We start from the raw sequence: 16985 nt of genomic DNA on the forward strand, positions 1-16985 counted from the left end.
GATGTCTCTTATAAGTCATGTAAGTTATTTGTGCTTGTTAGTTACTCGTCAAGTGTAGAACAACTTTTTTCCTGCTTTAGAAAACCCCAAAAAAGTATTTGATAAAGATTTATCTCTTTTGCTTATTGAGTCATTTCAGATTCAAAGTATTACGTTGGTGAAATTGTCCATTAAATTTGGTTACAATCTTTTTTATGTGGAATGGGGAATTTGAAACTGATTGAATTACATATCAGATTTAGAGATGAGAAAGGACCTATATGATTTCAGATGATCATTAATCTCACTACTGAAAACTCCTTTTGGTCTTCATCAAAGTGGAGTATTCTTTCTCCTGTTCTTGGGGTAAGTAATGTAAACAATGGCATGCCATAGAGGATTAATTTCATGAGGAAGCGTCATGCAGATAATAGAAGAATTAAAAACTTTGAGAAATCATATGCCTCCGTCAGCCACACCTTTACTCTTCTAAGCTGCCGTTATAGCTTGAACTAACTTCCTTCATCTAGTTGCCACATTTGAGACGATAAATATATTGCTTGTCAGCTTATTGTCTTTCTTTCATGGATATAGGCATGCTAAATTGTGTATTCTGTCTTGATTATATTTTTGCAGACACAACTTTTGTCTGTGGGGCCTTAATTTGTGAGTAAAATGGGGCCACCAACAAGCATCACAACTGTCACCTTGACCACCTCCTCGGTGCAATTCAAAGAACATGACTAGAGTCTATAGTTATTCTTGATGGAAAATATGACTATACTGCAAGTATCTATCTAAACCCCATGGTGATGAGAATTCCATCAAATATTTGTGGTATGTTTTAGTAGTGTTAGGGGCTCAGATCCACATCGTTAGAAGCATCTCATCTGAGCGTACCGGAGAGACAGGTGTTACGGAGAGCCAGGAGGATTAACTGTGACCATTAGGCAGTTTAAGTTAAGCCGGAAGAAGAACCCATTGGGACAATGTCATGCATGCATCTTTTATATGTTTTGCTGTAGTCTTGATCGTTTATGGACCATTAAATATGTTGTTCCATTTGCAATAAAAAGACATGGAAGGGAGGTCCAAGTTTCTAATATTTATCTATTTATCATCAATAAAAGGAAATCTGAGGTCAATTTGAATTATATCTAACTAGTTGATACGGAAAGAATGTTGGACACCCTTAAATCATACGGAAAGAATGTTATGCCACACCATTATCGAGGATTTTTCATGCCTATGAAATAACTATCTACCATTGGTTAAATTCATTCGTTTTTGAATAGACCCATGTACATCTTCTGCTAAGGGGACCTTATTTACTTATGGTCGTCAGTATTCCTCTCTGTCATCATAAGGATCGTTAATGGGTAGTATGCTTCCGACCCAATTTGTGAGTCATTTTTAGTCGAATCCTTTTAAATATCTTGTCTTGTTGATATCAGTCTGGAGATGAGCTTTCAGCTAGATTGGCTGTATGACCGACACATTGTGCAACCAAAGATGATCTGTAGCTCCACGACGCATCGGGCGACGAAAGATAACCCAGACACCAGTCGAAGGTATAAATTTGAACCTACACATAAGCTCGATTTAAGTTTCTATTTGTTATCCGAGTTCATTCTGTGCATGATTAATGCATGAATAGAGAAAAAGGGTAGAGAGACACTAGTAAAAGGATTTATTTTTGTAAAAAAAAAAGAGAAAAATTAGGGGACGGGTGGGGGATTACAGTGAATCGTTCTAGGCTTAGGCTTGTTGTATCAAATGGTTCAGCAGCAAAAAAAATTTAATTTTGCTATCCTGGTTGCTGGGGCCCACGAGACATTAACATAATAGCTCCACGACACATCGTGCGATGAAAAATGACACAGACACCAGCTGAAGACATAAAATTTGAACTTATATAATTTACATCTAAATTTATTTTTATACTTGATGGAAGGATTTATAGAGGAGTAGGCATTACATTTGTATCGATTAAAAGGATTTCTCATCATAATTTATATATAAATTTATGTTGGTCAGATACGCTGGGCTCGAATCAGAGTAAAACAAGAATTTTTATTCATGTTATCCTGATCGTCGGAGCTTGCAAGTCATTTTAACTGGCACCCGTACAAGCGGATCAGAAAGCCAATTGGTTTGGATTCCAGTGCCCGCACGCTTCCCTGCAATTTCCTTTCTTACATTTCCACTGTCTTTTTCCCTTTCACCCACTCTCTCTCTCTCTCTCTCTCTCTCTCTCTCTGTGCATGACGCAGCCCTGCCTTTAAATGACCTCCTTCCCTCGGCCTCCATTTTCTCCTCCCCTCCCCCATCCATTCCATCCGAGCGGGGCAGGAAGCGACACCCCCCCCCAACACCAACGTGGTCGATTCCGCTCTCCTCGTCCTCTTTCCTCTTCTACGGTCCCTTCAAGGCTTGGGCGCTGTGGGCGTCGCCCAGGGCTTGAATTCCCCAAGATTCTCGCATCTCGGCCTGCATTTGGTCTTCGGCCCTTCCCGCCCATGGCGGTTGGAGTAGAGTTCCATCAATGCCGGTGATTCCCTGACGGATTTTCTCCCGCGCACGGGGAATCCGAGGATCTTCCCCTTTGAATCGCCGCTAGAGTCGTCAGAAGGCTGGTTTTAGGGTTCGCGACGGTCTCGGACGCCGGCAAAGATGTCTCGGCAGGCGGCCACCACTCATTACCACAAATCCAAGACCCTCGACAATAAATATGTCGGTGCCCTCATCTCTTTCCGGGAAAATCGTGCTTGTTCTCTTCTCAAGCTTATCCTTCTGTTCGCATTTTGGTCGGAGTTCAGATGCTTGGCGATGAGATTGGGAAGGGGGCGTACGGACGGGTCTATAAGGGCCTGGACCTGGAGAATGGAGACTTTGTGGCGATTAAGCAGGTCTCGTTGGAGAATATCCCACAAGAAGATCTCAGTATCATTATGGTGTGTTCTCTTTTCCTGTATGTGAATTTGTTGATTGCTCATGTCCTATTTTGAGTGGCTTTACCAACTTTACTATTATAAATTCAGCGTCCAAAGTTTTGCTTCTAAAGGGTGCCTACTTGCATGGTTTGACTGTTGGATCCTTTATATATTTCATGATTAACTCAATTGATTTTAGATAATTCTACTGCTACATCTTTGATAAACACAGAAATCACATAACAGCTTCGTTTAAGCTTCCATTCACTTGCATCCATTTGATTGTCATGTAAAGTTGTTTTTATACATTGATCCAACTACACATTCCCAAGCAGTTCGCCTGGTAACAGGTCCATGGTGATGGTTAATGGTATCTTACGGTGATAGGTCATAAAGGTTTTTCTCCTCGATTGCATGGTGTTTAAAACTTATAGATGAGAGTAGAACATGCTTGGAGTGATAAAGTCTAGAATTCTGTTATGATTAGCTTTTACTTGTTTGAAGCCAAAATGTAACTGCATAGTCACAAGACTCACAACATTAGGAACATATGCAAAAATAAGAGATTTGATGCATGTGCGGAGCTTGAGCTTGTATGATGATGGAGGTGGTAGTAACAACGTTGGATTACCTCTGACTGATTTTATTTTTCTCTATTTTATTTACTTCTGTCTTGCTTCCTATTTGTTTAATTCTAATGTTCCATCCCCTTTTCTTTGATATTACATTATCACTCTTCTTCCTCCTAGTCCTTCTTTCTTTTTCATTGGCTCTCTTTTATCTTTGTTTTTAAATTTTCATTGTAACATAATTAATCTTCTTAAGGTGAATCTAAGGATGATTTTGGGAAATTTTAATTCCCAAAGATATATGTAGTAAGTAGAAGATGAAAGGGTTTGAACAAGCTATTACTGAAAATTAACATTGATTTTTAATATATATATATATAAACTTGAATTTTTCATAAAAGGCAAATTAATATTATTTTAGTCCTTATTTTAGTGAAAGAAAATGCACTGAAACATTAGTAGAAGTCCATGTTTTTAGAGCCATATAAGCTACACCAAAAGTCGATTCTGGAACACGTATAATTTCTGTAATCAAACCTATGGCTTAAGTCAGAATAAAAGACTGCTTTTCTGAAACATTAATAGACTTTCACGTCTTTAAAGCCATATAATCTATAAAAGTTTACTTGTCAGTTTTGTTTTCTTAGTGAAAGAAAATAAACTGAAAACTCAATAGAAATCCATGTTTTTAAAGACCTAAGCTACACCAAAAGCAAGGTTAAATGTAACTTGTGTAATTAAACCTATAGCGATCTGATTTGATGCTTTCACGTGACAAATGTTTTTGAAATCTTAGGATTTCACTGAATTGTATGGCCAATTTTATTTCCATGAATTGATGTTAACGTCCTGTTCTTTCTGTTTGTTAGTGTCTAACTTCTACATACGTGCATTTTATATATACATTTGTTGTTTTGAGCTTTATTGAACAACACAGATTGCTAATAGGGGAAGTCCCTAGAACTTGGATTTCATCATCAAGATCTTTGATCATTTAATTATCATGTTATAGTTTTTTTGGTCTAATAAAATTAAATGACTTTTGCATCATGCATGCAGACATGTACTATTTCGCTTGACTACCCACTGTCTATCTTTTGTTTTGAACGCAATTAGTCGAGCTGCATGGATGTTAGTCTAGGGGTTCAAGTACTTTGGTGATGAAAGCTTCTGTAGTGGTTGATCTTGTAGGCTTTGGATCCATTTGTGCAGACAAGCCTGCAAAAGATTTTTTTTTCCAAAACAAAATGCAAAAGATTAATTGAGTAAGTGACAATTTTAAGTGTTTTAAACTAGGAAATGATCCATAACTCTGGAATGATATTGGTGTTTCATGCAGAAACATGGATGCAAAAGCTAATAAGCTAGCAAGTTATAGTGATCTCCACTTTTCTAATACCTAGAGCCACCCAAGAAGTCATGAAGCGAGTGTTTGAGAAAAATGGGAACAAGAACTATTTCTGCCAATCTATTCTCATTTATTTTTCGCTTTGTAGGTTTATTCAAATAGCGCTGGCATTACATGGGATATGGTTGTTCTTGGGAGCATCCTTAGCTTGCACTGTGCTAATTGAGTTTTGAGATATGGTTGTTATGTGAATTTAGATTCCTTTGTTATAAATCCATCAAATTACATTATGCTAACAGGCCATTTATTGTCTCATCTTTTGTCAAAATTTTTAATTAATAAATCTTGAGGGAAGTTGCAATTTGAATTTATATCATCAAATGAACTGCTAAAAGTATACATGTGATTTGTAATGCACTGCCAGATAAAAACAAGGCTGGTGTTGTATCAGTTCGTCAAACATTGAACTAGTGGAAATTAAGGTCATTTGCATGGATTTCCCTGTAGGACTCAAATAAGCATCTCATTTTTGCATGATAGCTACATGTTTTGAATCATTAGTTCATACAGGAGATTGAAGTTTTACCCATAAGGGTCTTTTTTATTTAATTTTCATGAAGAGCATGGGTTATGTAGCACTTGTGGTCTTTAGTCAAGGTAAATACTATTTCCCCTTGAATTAGATGCCTTGTATTGCTTTAGGCCTTGAGTGCCCATGTAAAGTTCAATAGAATGGAAATTTTGGGGGAAACTCATCATTAAGGCAGCGCTAGAATAAACAACAAGAAGTTCAGGTTGGCTAAAGGCATTTCATCTACAAATATCAACATACCAAATCTGCATAGGATCACATTTACTTTATGTAGGTAATATCAGTTGAATGCGATCCTTTGAAATTTACTGATGAGGATCATAGAAACTATTTTACTTATTTTCACATCTAATCTTTTCATATGCATTCCAAGGTCAGCCTTCAAAAAAGGTTTGGCATTTCCTTAAAATGTCCAACCTATTGGCATGCTTATATAATAAACTTTGATAGGACTGTCTTTATGGTTCCATTTTTATCAAGTATTATGCTTTTATCTTTATAGAGATATGATAATGAAGATGGTATACCAGTTCATATTTGTTGCCATGCATCTTCTGTGAAACTTTTGCAACATTATGCAACTCCTAGTACTTGGTCAAATTCGTATGGTAGTTTAGTGAACAAGGCATGGTCACTTTTGTATCTAGATGGGTTTATTCTTCATTTATTTTATGGGAGTCAAACCAAGTTAGGGCTGAATTCTTTGGTGAAGAGGGCAAGCATACTGCTTCTACCCCCTCAACACCAAATAGAAGACCATACCTTAATTAGTGGATATATTAGAATTAAGGCTGTCTTTTGGTACTGATTGTTCTAAATATCTGTTTGCTTTCTTTCTCTATGTTGCCTGAACTTTGGGTTTGGACTTGTTGGCATGTTGAACCTGACCTCAAGATGACAATGGGAACTGCCTAAGCTTCACTATTGTGTATCCAAGCTAGACCCATCTTTTATCATAATGATGAAGTTTGGTCCTCACATCCTACAGAAAGCTGACATGCTAGTCTTGAAACCTATAAAAGACATGTCGTTAATTGCTGCACTTGTTATGTTTGACTAGTTTCCCAAGAGTTCAGTAAATTGCTAAATTTGTGTCCTTGTGGTTACAAGTAATAGTGTGTGAATCTTATATATAATGATGCACATAATATAAGTGATTTGTCATATCATATACCCTACTTGTAAGATTTTATTGTGTATGTCCGTGTCTTTTGGTATGTTCATGCTTTGCACAGCATGTAGAGGGACGACCGAAGGTTAATAGTCCCATTTTAGTTGGGTTGGTGGTCGCTTTAGGCTTGTAAATAAAGGTTGTGTCATGTGGACACTTGTGAGAGATTTCGATCTATAATGGACCATTTTAACCCTTTGTTGTGTAACTGTTCAAAACTTGTAAAGTCTGTTTGTAATTTGCATTATCTATGAAGTGTTTTCGGAAATGTTTGCTTGTGGATGGATCCCAAGTGAGGCGTTTTCTCTAATCCGTTTTCTCTTTTTTGGGTCTTAAGAGACCATGGGAGGCTTCGAGGAGGCTGACCTTTGCGGACGGATACGCAAAGGTGCCGCACGACTTAGGCGAAATCAGCTAAGTCCGTGACAGAATGCCGCAGATGAGGAGAAGAGGAGGAGGCGATGTTGCTGAGGCTACGTACGCCTTTTTTAAAATATTTTTTATATTTTTTATATTTTTATATATTATTTTTATATTATTTTAATTTTTTTTATAAAAATATATATTTTTATATTATATATATAGGCATATCGCTCGGTATGCCATATCGTACCGTACCAAGCAAAGCTCGATACACCGGTATGGTATGAAATTTCGAACCTTACATGAAACTATGTACTTGTGTATCAACACATGGTATGTCGGTACATATTGGTGTTTCAAAGAGGAAGGAGAAGAAGAAGGGACGATGGAGGAAGAGGAGGGGCAAGGAGGAAGGAAGAGGATAGAAGAAGAGGAGGTGGTAGAGGAAGAAGCACAATGAGGAATAGGAAGGAGAAAGAGAAGGGAAGAAGAGGAGGTGGTAAAGGAAGAGGAAGAGGGAAAGGAGGAGGAAGCGTAAATTGTTGATGCTATACGCTGAGCGACATGGTAGTTGGAGGCAAAACACTCGCTTTTAGGTGAAGAGGGCTCACAAATGCATGCCATAAAAGCATTAACTAAAAAGGTCATAGTAGACCCATTTGAGTGGGCTGGAATGGATCGCCTGAAATGGGGGTCATCCATGTATGGAATCATGCCCGAACTGCAACATATTGCTTGTTCCATATCGATCAGGCAAAATAGTGGTCCATGATGCTAATAGTCTAATACTGTACGGGTTGTGGATATCTTAATATTTTGTAGCTATTGTTTTATGGGCTACTTATCTCCTTGGCAAACATCAGAATATGGATAGTGAAATTTTAGTAGTAGTATGAGCTAGGAGGAATAGATTTATACACAGTAGTGTAGTCAAAAGCCTTAGGCCTTTAAAGGTGCTAAGGTACCAAAATGCTCGAGGCATTAGGTGCTTGGCCGAGTAAAGCGAGGCGCTCCGAAATATTAAAGTTTTAAAAATATATCATGATCGATAAATATATCATTAAAACAAAATAAAACATCAAATTATATTATTTTAAGGTATCAAATTACATTGTCTATATTCAATAACATAAATAGCAAAACTAAACAAGATTAGTAAGCATATTGCCACATGATCATCCATCACTGATCACATCCAATAATTGTAGCATGAGTTTACCCTCTCTGCTGATTGATTCCTCAATTTAAGATTCTTTGGGACAATGCACTTTAGATATTTGCTTGTATGGGTTTGCATGTATGCATTCTCTCCACTTAAATCTTTGGCCTTATGCAAAAGGGAGATGTACAATTCATGACTATGTTTTCTCAAACACTTGAGAGAGATACAATTCAAGACTAATGCGATGGTCTTGTTTGTTCTCAATAATCCATGGAACTGCTACAAATGTGATGGATGACATTATCACCATCACTTCTTCCCTCTCTCTCCTTTGGTCGAGGAGAGCAACATAAGGTACCAACCCTTGGTTTCTTGAGCTAAGAGAGAAAGAAAGAAGTTGTCAGGGGCTACGATGGAGAAGGAAAGGAGGTTGCAACAAAGTAGGAGCAGGGAGACGAGTGTTGCTGGGGGTTGTGGTGGAGGAGCTGACTACAGAGGAGGAAGAGGGATGTTGTCGGGAGCTATGGTGGAGGAGGAAACTATGGTAGAGTAAGATGGAGACGGGTGCTATTGGGGGTTGCGACTAAGGAGTAAGAGGGAGAGGTGTGTTATCGAGGGTTGTAGAGGAGGAGGGGGGGGAGGTCAGCTATAGTGAAGTAGGAGGGAGAGGGGTGTGGCGAAAGAGGCAGTGACGAAGAAGGGAGAGGGGTGCTACAGAGGAGGAGGTGGCTACACTCGAGGAGAGAAAATGACAATGACAAAGGAGGGAGGAGAGAGATATCGAGAAAGAGTCCACTGTGATCTACTGGAGATCACACTTACATGAAAGCCTCTCGCCGAAGGAAGATACCATCACCGTTCACAAAAGGAGAGGAAGACGTCGTCGTCATAATACTGTCATGGAGCAACACAGACAAGGTGTTTGACGCTAGTCCATGACAGTTTTCGATTCTTGTATCATGTTGTTTTCTTCGTGTTTTTGGTGTTTTCTTATAGACAACTTGTATGGGGCAGAAAACACTATAGTCAGCCCCATTTTTGTTTCATGTTTTTATCATGTAAAGCTTGAAAATATGTCTGGTTGTGTGGTGTGCCCGAAGGGAAAATGGCCCAAAACTGCATCGTTCTCGCTTGCCATAGGCTGATTTCTAGCTAACAGCCTAGCAACGTGAAACATTAGTCGTCTCAACACCTTGGAACCCCCAAAGGTGGCATCGGGGTAGATGGGGGTTTGGGTAGGTGTATGATGGGTGATTTAACGTCTTTAGTGTGCCCGCTTTTTATTCGATGAAAATGCTAGGTGAACATTAGGTTTGCATCTACCTTCAAAACCCCTTTTGTGTTGCTCGTTTAGCCCACTTTCGAGACCCTTACGAGCGTAATAAAAGCTGATTTCTTTGTGTTGCTATGGATCTGGTTATTTTGCCCTTTTTGTGCCCGACGATGGTAAATTACTTGCATGTTCGCCTTTTTAACCTTTTTTTCATTGTGCAGGTCCTTTGTGGACTGCACGAGGTTAAGGTCTAGGCTAACTCTTGCGAACACATATCACTTGGGTGCCACATGCCTTAGGCAATCCTAACTAAAGATGTGATAGAGTAGTATCAGAGCAGGTAATTCAATCATCGAATTGCCAAGCAGGGCAATGTGGCAAAACTAATACTGTTGTACATAATAGGCAATAGCAATACGTGACCACTTGTGCAGAAATTAGCAAAGCCGCTCAAGTGGAACGTGGCATTTGTAGTGATGTTCCTACAGCGCAAGAGTTCTCTCACGCAGAAGAGGCAAGAATTGAAGGGTAGCCTGAACGATATAGAGACAACAAAGAAAGAGTTGTCGAGTTGGAGCTGCTGCTTGACCTTGTTAATCGAAACTTGACGGATCTCTACAAAAGCGGGGAGCTTCTTGATATGGTAGAGTCCTTGCAAACAAGGTTGGAATCCTGACTAGATCAGCTGGAGGTCTAAATCAAAAGGTTATCAAATGACATGAGAGTCTGTGCAATACTTATAAGGGCAAGGGACTTGACGGCTTAAGTGTCGGTATTCATGCAAGTTACGTATGCGAGCGGAGGAATGTCTCGTAGCCATCTTTCATTGAGATTAAGGGCTCCCGAGCCACAAAGCTATGGGGTGCTCGAGATGCCAAGGAGTTAGAAAACTTTATCTTCGATTTGGAATAGTACTTCAGAGTGACCCAACCTGAATTAGAGGATGCCAAGGTGTCGTTAGTGATGATGTTTGTCTTCATTGATGCAAAACTTTGGTGGTGCACACGGTAGGAAGAAATGCAATAAGGTCGTTGTAACATCGATAGTTGGCAAACCTTGAAGAAGGAACTGCGAACTCGGTTCATGCGAGAGAACATAAAGTTCGTTGCACGGCGGAAGTTGCAGCAACTTCGTCAGACCTCTACCATCTGGAACTATATGAAGTAGGTTTCTGTATTGATGCTAGATATCCAAGACATGTCCGAGAAAGACAAACTTTTTTGCTTCCTCGATGGTCTGAAATTGTGGGCTCAATAGGAGTTGCATCGTTGAAATGTCCGTGAGCTAGCAGGTGCGCAATCGCTGAGGCGAAACGACTCATAGATTGCTCTGTAGAGACAATAAAGAAAAATAAGTTCGCATCGGAGAAGGGATCTTCGAAAGCTTGTAGATGGAAGGGCCCAAAGAAGAAAGGTGCTTCGATGGTATATAGATCCAGAGGGAATGTCCTGAAGTCTGACATATGCCTTTTGTGTGGTGGAAAGCATCTAATTGTTGGAATGCTTACAACTAAAAGAGGTGCTTAATGCCCTTACGACTTCTTACCAACTAGAGGAGATAGGCAGAGCAAAGGCAAAATCCTTCGAGTTGAGCAGGTCGTGTTTGAGTAGTGATGAATCATCTTCAAGACCTCGTATGGGAGTTGTATGTTTGTTGAACACATTGCAAGGTGAAGTCTGGGAGATGCCGAAGTATAGGCCAAGGAAGAAGATCGACTCCTCAAGCTCGAGTTTGTCGGAGTCGAGTAGCGATGGAGGATCACTACAACGATCTCGTATTGAGGTGATGCAGTAGTTGAATGCACTGCGAGGTCAAGTGGGGGAGCGATCTAAGGCAACGCCAAAAGACACGCAAAGGCACATGACAACCTGTTGATGTTCGTGGACATCAAGGTGAACGTGAAGGCAACTTGCACATTGGTGGTCACAGGAACCACACAACTTCATAACGAACCGAAAGGCAAAGTGACTCGGATTGAAGTTGGCAAAAAGTCCGAGTCGAATGAAGACAGTTAATTCGAAGGCGAAGCCTATCTCTGGATTGGCGAAGGGCAAGGATTTTAATTTCGAATGATACCACTTGTATCAGGCAGTACGTACCGGTCCGCTAGCAGACCGGTACGCGGATCGCCTACTACCGGACGATACCGTCGATTGGGGCTGTTTTCGCCCCATTACCGCCTGAAATCAATCAGTAACAATCGATTTCAACGTTGTCGCCCGCTACCAAGCGGTATTAATTGAGGGAGAAGGAATAAGAGGGAGAAGAAAAGGGAGAACCTGGAGATCCGACGTCGCTCTCACTCGACAATCCTGATTCGTCGCTGTGCTCCCTTATCGTACGCTGCAGATGAGATGTTGCCTCCTCCTCGTCTAAGGCGACGAGGCCTCGGCGTTGTCAGCGACTTCTCATCCGCGCGGGACGCGAGGAGAAGAAATGAGGCGACGTTGCCTCGATGGCGTCGCCCTTTTTTTTTTAACTTTATTTTATTATTATATATATACTGAGCGGTATGCTCGTATCGTACCGTACCGAGTTGAGTTCGATACGCTGATACGGTACGAAATTACGAATCTTGGCGAAGGGAGTCGACATCGAAATTGGAGATTGAAGTGGGAGCACCAACGTCATGGCACTTCCCTTGGATGATTTCCAAGTTGTCCTTCGGGTGGAGTTTTTATAAGAGGTGAAAGCAGTACCTTTGTTGTTCTTTAACTCTATTTTTGATGGATGGTGACTCTCCATACATGGTGGCACGTTCGAAGAGATCTTCAAAAGACACATATATACTCTCGACTATGAAGTGATGAAAGAATCGAGGCGGGAAGACCTTACTCATCCCACAGCGATGCAATTGGAGTTAGAAGGCCTCAGCGTGGGGCAAGTGTCCATTAAGGTGAATGCACTTGAAGTATATGTCAGTGTTCCAAGATCTCAATTACTAAAGCCCTTTCCACGAAAGCACAAGGTGGAATGGTAATTCGAACTCAGTGAAGGAGTCGACAATCCAATCGAGCTTCCACATTGGGCATCATTTTCAGAGTGGGTGAATCTTTGGGACCTCTCAAACTAGTTACTGGATGACCGATTAATCCATAGCTTATCTTTACTTGTGGGTAACATGGTGCTTTCGAGGGGCAAGATCGGGCGAGCAATTGTTAGTGCCAAGCAAACAACTGAAGAATCAGAGTTAACAAGAACCCTTCAACAATCTAATTGTTGTGGGAGAATGTCATGGAGCAACGTAGATAAGGTGTTTGACCCCTGCCCACGATTGTTTTTCGGTTCTTGTATCTTGTTGTTTTCTTTGTGTTTTTGGTGTTTTCTTGTAGATAGCTTATACAAGGTAGAAAACAATGTAGTCAGCCCCATTTTTGTTTGTTGTCGGTGTTTTTGTTTCATGTTTTAATCATGCTTTTTTGGCTGTGCGGCGTTGCGGGAAGGGAAAATGGCCCAAAACTGCATTGTTTTCACGTGCCACGGGTTGATTTGTGGTTGGCGGCCTAGCAACATGAAACGTTAGCTGTCTCAGCACGTTGGAATCCCCCATGTGGCAACGGGGCAGATGAGGCTTTGGGTAGGTGTTTGAGGGGTGTTGCAATGTCTTTAGTGTGCCCGCTTTCTATTCAATGAAAGTGTAGGTGAACATTAGGCCTGCATCTACCTTCGGAACCCTTTTTGTGTGCACTTGTTCAGCTTGCTTTCGAGACCCTTTCGAGCCTAATAAAAGCTGGTTTCTTTGTGGTGCTTTGGATCTCAGTTATCTTGCTTTTTTCATGCATGACAGCGACAAATTACCTGAATGATCACCTTTCTACCCTCTCATTCGTTGTGCAGGTCCTTTATGGACTGCACAAGTTTAAGGTCTAGGCTGACCCTTGCGGACGCATATCGCTTGGGTGTCCTACACCTTAGGCAATCCCAGCTAAGGACATGATAGTTCGTCGATGGAGAAGAATTACCACCACATAGTTCGTCCACTAGGTCTTCCAATGGGACAGTGGTTTGTGTCTGTGAGGGGAAGGGTGTGGAGGTGATTGAACCCAATCAATGATCGAGCCTGTTTAGATTATGCTCAACCTTGGTTCAATATGCCTTAGGCAGGCTCTTGGGTCGCCTGGCACCTGGACTGTGCTCGATTGAAAGCGCTTGGACTAATTACGAGGCACTCGGGCCTTGCCTCGCCTTGCTCGAGCACCCGATTTCACTGATACATAGTGTTGTGGCTGATGATTTGATACATATTGTTTACTAGCATTATATTGGATGGATGCTTTTGTCCTTGGAACTATATATAATTATGTTTTACCTTGGCTTTCAGTTTCAAAAGGTTACTTTAAGTTGTGAAGATAAATCAAATAGTCTTTTGTTCTGAAAACTTCTTTTACTTTCTTTCAAGATTACGTTAACTTCAGGTTTTGATTATTGTTTAATGATGTGCTGCTTTATGGCTTCAGTTGCATAATTAAGATACTAGTTTTGTGGTGTTTTCTGGACAATAATGTGAATTCCTTACAATATCACATGTTTGTAGTATCTAACTAAACATTCTAGATGCTTTACATGATTCTGTGTTTCATTATTCAACAACATTGTGTTGTCTTTTGAATCATTTATTGAATATGCTGCTTATTGCATGGGTATCATCTAATATTTTCTCTTTCCTTTCTTTTTCAAAATTTTCTGGGCTGCGTCACATTTCATGATTCAGCAAGAAATTGATCTGCTAAAGGTAACACTATATTTTCTTTTTTCTTTTGGTGATTTAAACATTCACTAGTTGTTAAGTCATGAGTTTTTAATGACTTCATAAATGGCTTTGTTTCTAGTTAATACTGTAAATCAGTTTTTTATTAAAATCATAACCATGGCCAGACATATCTAGCACATTAGATACAGGTCTTGGGAAATTCTTACTTCCAACCATTCCTTTAGACACGGGATGGTCCTGTTTTAAGATCTTCTAGTTCCTTCCTAACAGCTTCCACAAACCTTTGCTTGGTACTTCCCTTTTAAGCTTTACGTCATTCACTGTGAAATTTAGTTTATTTATGTTCTCCCGGGATGTGTGTTCCTATACCTCTGACTGATGTCATGTCACTTTTGCTCCAAATTGAGCATGTAATTGGCCATGGTTGTCACAGTCTGATTTATGTTTTTACCATGTTATCTGCTGGCTTACAACCACCCTTGGGTCAGATGTGTGCTGGACTGTCACTCCATACTGTGTAGTATGTAAGCTCAAACTCAATCCATGTTACAAGGACATGCACTTATTGGTCATGTTGTATCCGGTGGCACACACTAGCATAAAATTGCAGCCATCTATTTTTGTGGATCGGCATTTTTTCTTCATGGAGGATATTGGTGCATTTCTAATTATTTGCCAATATCTTAACAGACACTAATTGGAAAAAAAAGGCATAATGAGTATGTTATACATGCATGTCGATGACTATTTTAGATAATTAATTTGGAAAATATGAGCTTTCCAGCTTTTCTCAAATAATGTAGATACAGGTGATTTCTATTTAACTTAAGTCATTTTTCACATGCAGAATCTCAACCACAAAAACATTGTAAAATATCTTGGGTCCATCAAGACGAAGACTCATCTGCACATCATACTCGAGTAATTATTTATGAATCTCTTCTTTCATCCATCCTGTGTCAGTGGAGTAGTCTGTCTTTGTTGTTATCATTTACTTGGTGGATGGCATGTAGGTATGTGGAAAATGGCTCTCTTGCTAATATTATTAAACCCAACAAATTTGGACCATTCCCTGAATCTTTGGTTGCTGTTTACATTGCTCAGGTCTGTTTGAGATTTCTATTTCCCTTTCTTTTGCCTTACGAAAATGGTCCTGATATTGCATTTGTGTTTACTATAAGTAGGTACTGGAGGGTTTAGTCTATTTGCATGAACAAGGTGTAATTCATCGAGATATTAAAGGTGCAAATATCTTAACTACCAAGGAGGTAAATTTTAACATGGCTCTTCATTTTTATTGTATATCTAACTTCAAATTCCAGTACGGCTTGTTGTTGTTGTTGTAACTTTAATTTCCAACCAATATTTAGGTTTTGAAGCAACTTTGATATACTTTTTTGGAGGGTTCTATCTAGAAGATTATCCTTCATCACCTTTTCTTTTGGTTGTCTGTTGCCTCTTTTATGTCTTTTCCTTGTTGCCTTTTGTTTATATATTTATTGTAATATTTGATTAATTTTGAAAATATTTCTCTATGAAGTGTAATGTAATTTTCATTTCAATATCAAAGCATTTCGACTGCAGGGATCTTTTTTAAACACATGCAAATATGCAAGCAGGCTTGCATAGCTTTTCTCTTTGGATAGTGAATGAATAAGTGATATAGATGGATCCCATTCTGTAACCACTACCAATCTTGTGTCTTATTGGTCATATTATCAACATTGTCATCATGGTCACCAAGTGTTGAATAATCATTTTATCGGTTGTCCATCATGCCTGACCCCACTTCACCTGCTTTTTGCTTCCCTTGAGTCATCCAACTTGTTCTTGGTAACCCATTTCATCTACTGTGACTGTTAACATGGAGCTATCCTGGTCTGTGTACCAGTAAGCTGTTGTACCAGACCAGGCCATACTGGGCAGTGCAAAACGTTGCTTTCAATTATAATTTTAGCCAGGCTACTTTTATTTGTGCCCAACATTTGCTGATTCATTTTCTGTGTTTTGGTCGATTGCAAAATATAAATTTTGGGAGAAGATTTTCCAAAATTTTCATGATTTAGTCATTGAACATATAAAAGGGAATGAGTAGGTTATGCATGAGTTTCACTCTTTTAATTCCTGAACCTGGCTAACTATGCTAGTTTGTGAACCCATCCCAACCATTTAAAAATTAATTTCAGTACCTGCACCTGTTATAAAATTTGATTATCAGCATACTAGCTAAAAATGAGGACAACATGAATGCTAAAAATGAGCTGTTGTCACACAATCACAAGTTGCAATTCTTGTTTTTATGCTAAACAAACAATGCATGAGTTTGGGTGGGATTATCCTACTGAAGGTTTTAAATATCAATTTGACACTGGTTCTGCTAATTTGTATAATATGGTACTGAGATTCCGAGCAATAAATTAACTTGTATCGCATGGAATCATGGAGAAAATAATAAAAAAGTTATATACCAAGCAGAATCAAGCTGTATGGCCTGTTATCGGTTCATGGTGGACCGGTAAATGCCAACTGAGATGTACTGGTCTGACTGGTTCAAGAAAGTATAAACCATAATCCAAATGTTTAAGTTCATATTACCAATATACGTTTAAAACTCACTTAATGGGTACCTTAATTTAGCTGAAACAGATCGACTAGGGACAGGTACAAGAAAAAAGAAAAAAATTGCTGCCATCTCTAGTTATGGTTGTGATGAAAAAAATGACAAGTATCTATATATTGGGTACTTGAAATGAGTGACCAGGATTTTCAATCCTCCCTCCCAAGCATTGGTTAGCTAGCACTTTGATAAGACCCTAAAGTCTTATCGTAAAAAAGAAGAAGAGAAAGGGGATGATCACTTCGAGGGGATCGGCCTCCTTAATCG

The 16985-nt window shown here is 39.5% G+C and overlaps 1 protein-coding gene across 4 annotated transcripts in view; it reads left to right on the forward strand.

The window, feature by feature from the left end:
* Positions 1-2256: 2256 nt before the first annotated feature.
* Positions 2257-16985, forward strand: part of LOC135615210 (MAP3K epsilon protein kinase 1-like) — a 37858-nt gene continuing 23129 nt past the window's right edge. For 2 of the 4 annotated variants that reach the window (XM_065113407.1, XM_065113409.1), the window contains exons 1-6: positions 2257-2712; positions 2799-2933; positions 14102-14122; positions 14949-15022; positions 15115-15205; positions 15286-15369. In XM_065113407.1, the coding sequence (XP_064969479.1) occupies positions 2653-2712; positions 2799-2933; positions 14102-14122; positions 14949-15022; positions 15115-15205; positions 15286-15369 (465 nt within the window). In that variant the 5' untranslated portion in view covers positions 2257-2652. The remainder of the gene's footprint in view (positions 2713-2798; positions 2934-14101; positions 14123-14948; positions 15023-15114; positions 15206-15285; positions 15370-16985) is intronic. The other 2 variants (XM_065113408.1, XM_065113410.1) reach the window with 2 other exon arrangements.

This window comes from Musa acuminata, chromosome BXJ2-6 (genome assembly GCF_036884655.1).
Source record: "Musa acuminata AAA Group cultivar baxijiao chromosome BXJ2-6, Cavendish_Baxijiao_AAA, whole genome shotgun sequence".
NCBI lineage: Eukaryota > Viridiplantae > Streptophyta > Magnoliopsida > Zingiberales > Musaceae > Musa > Musa acuminata.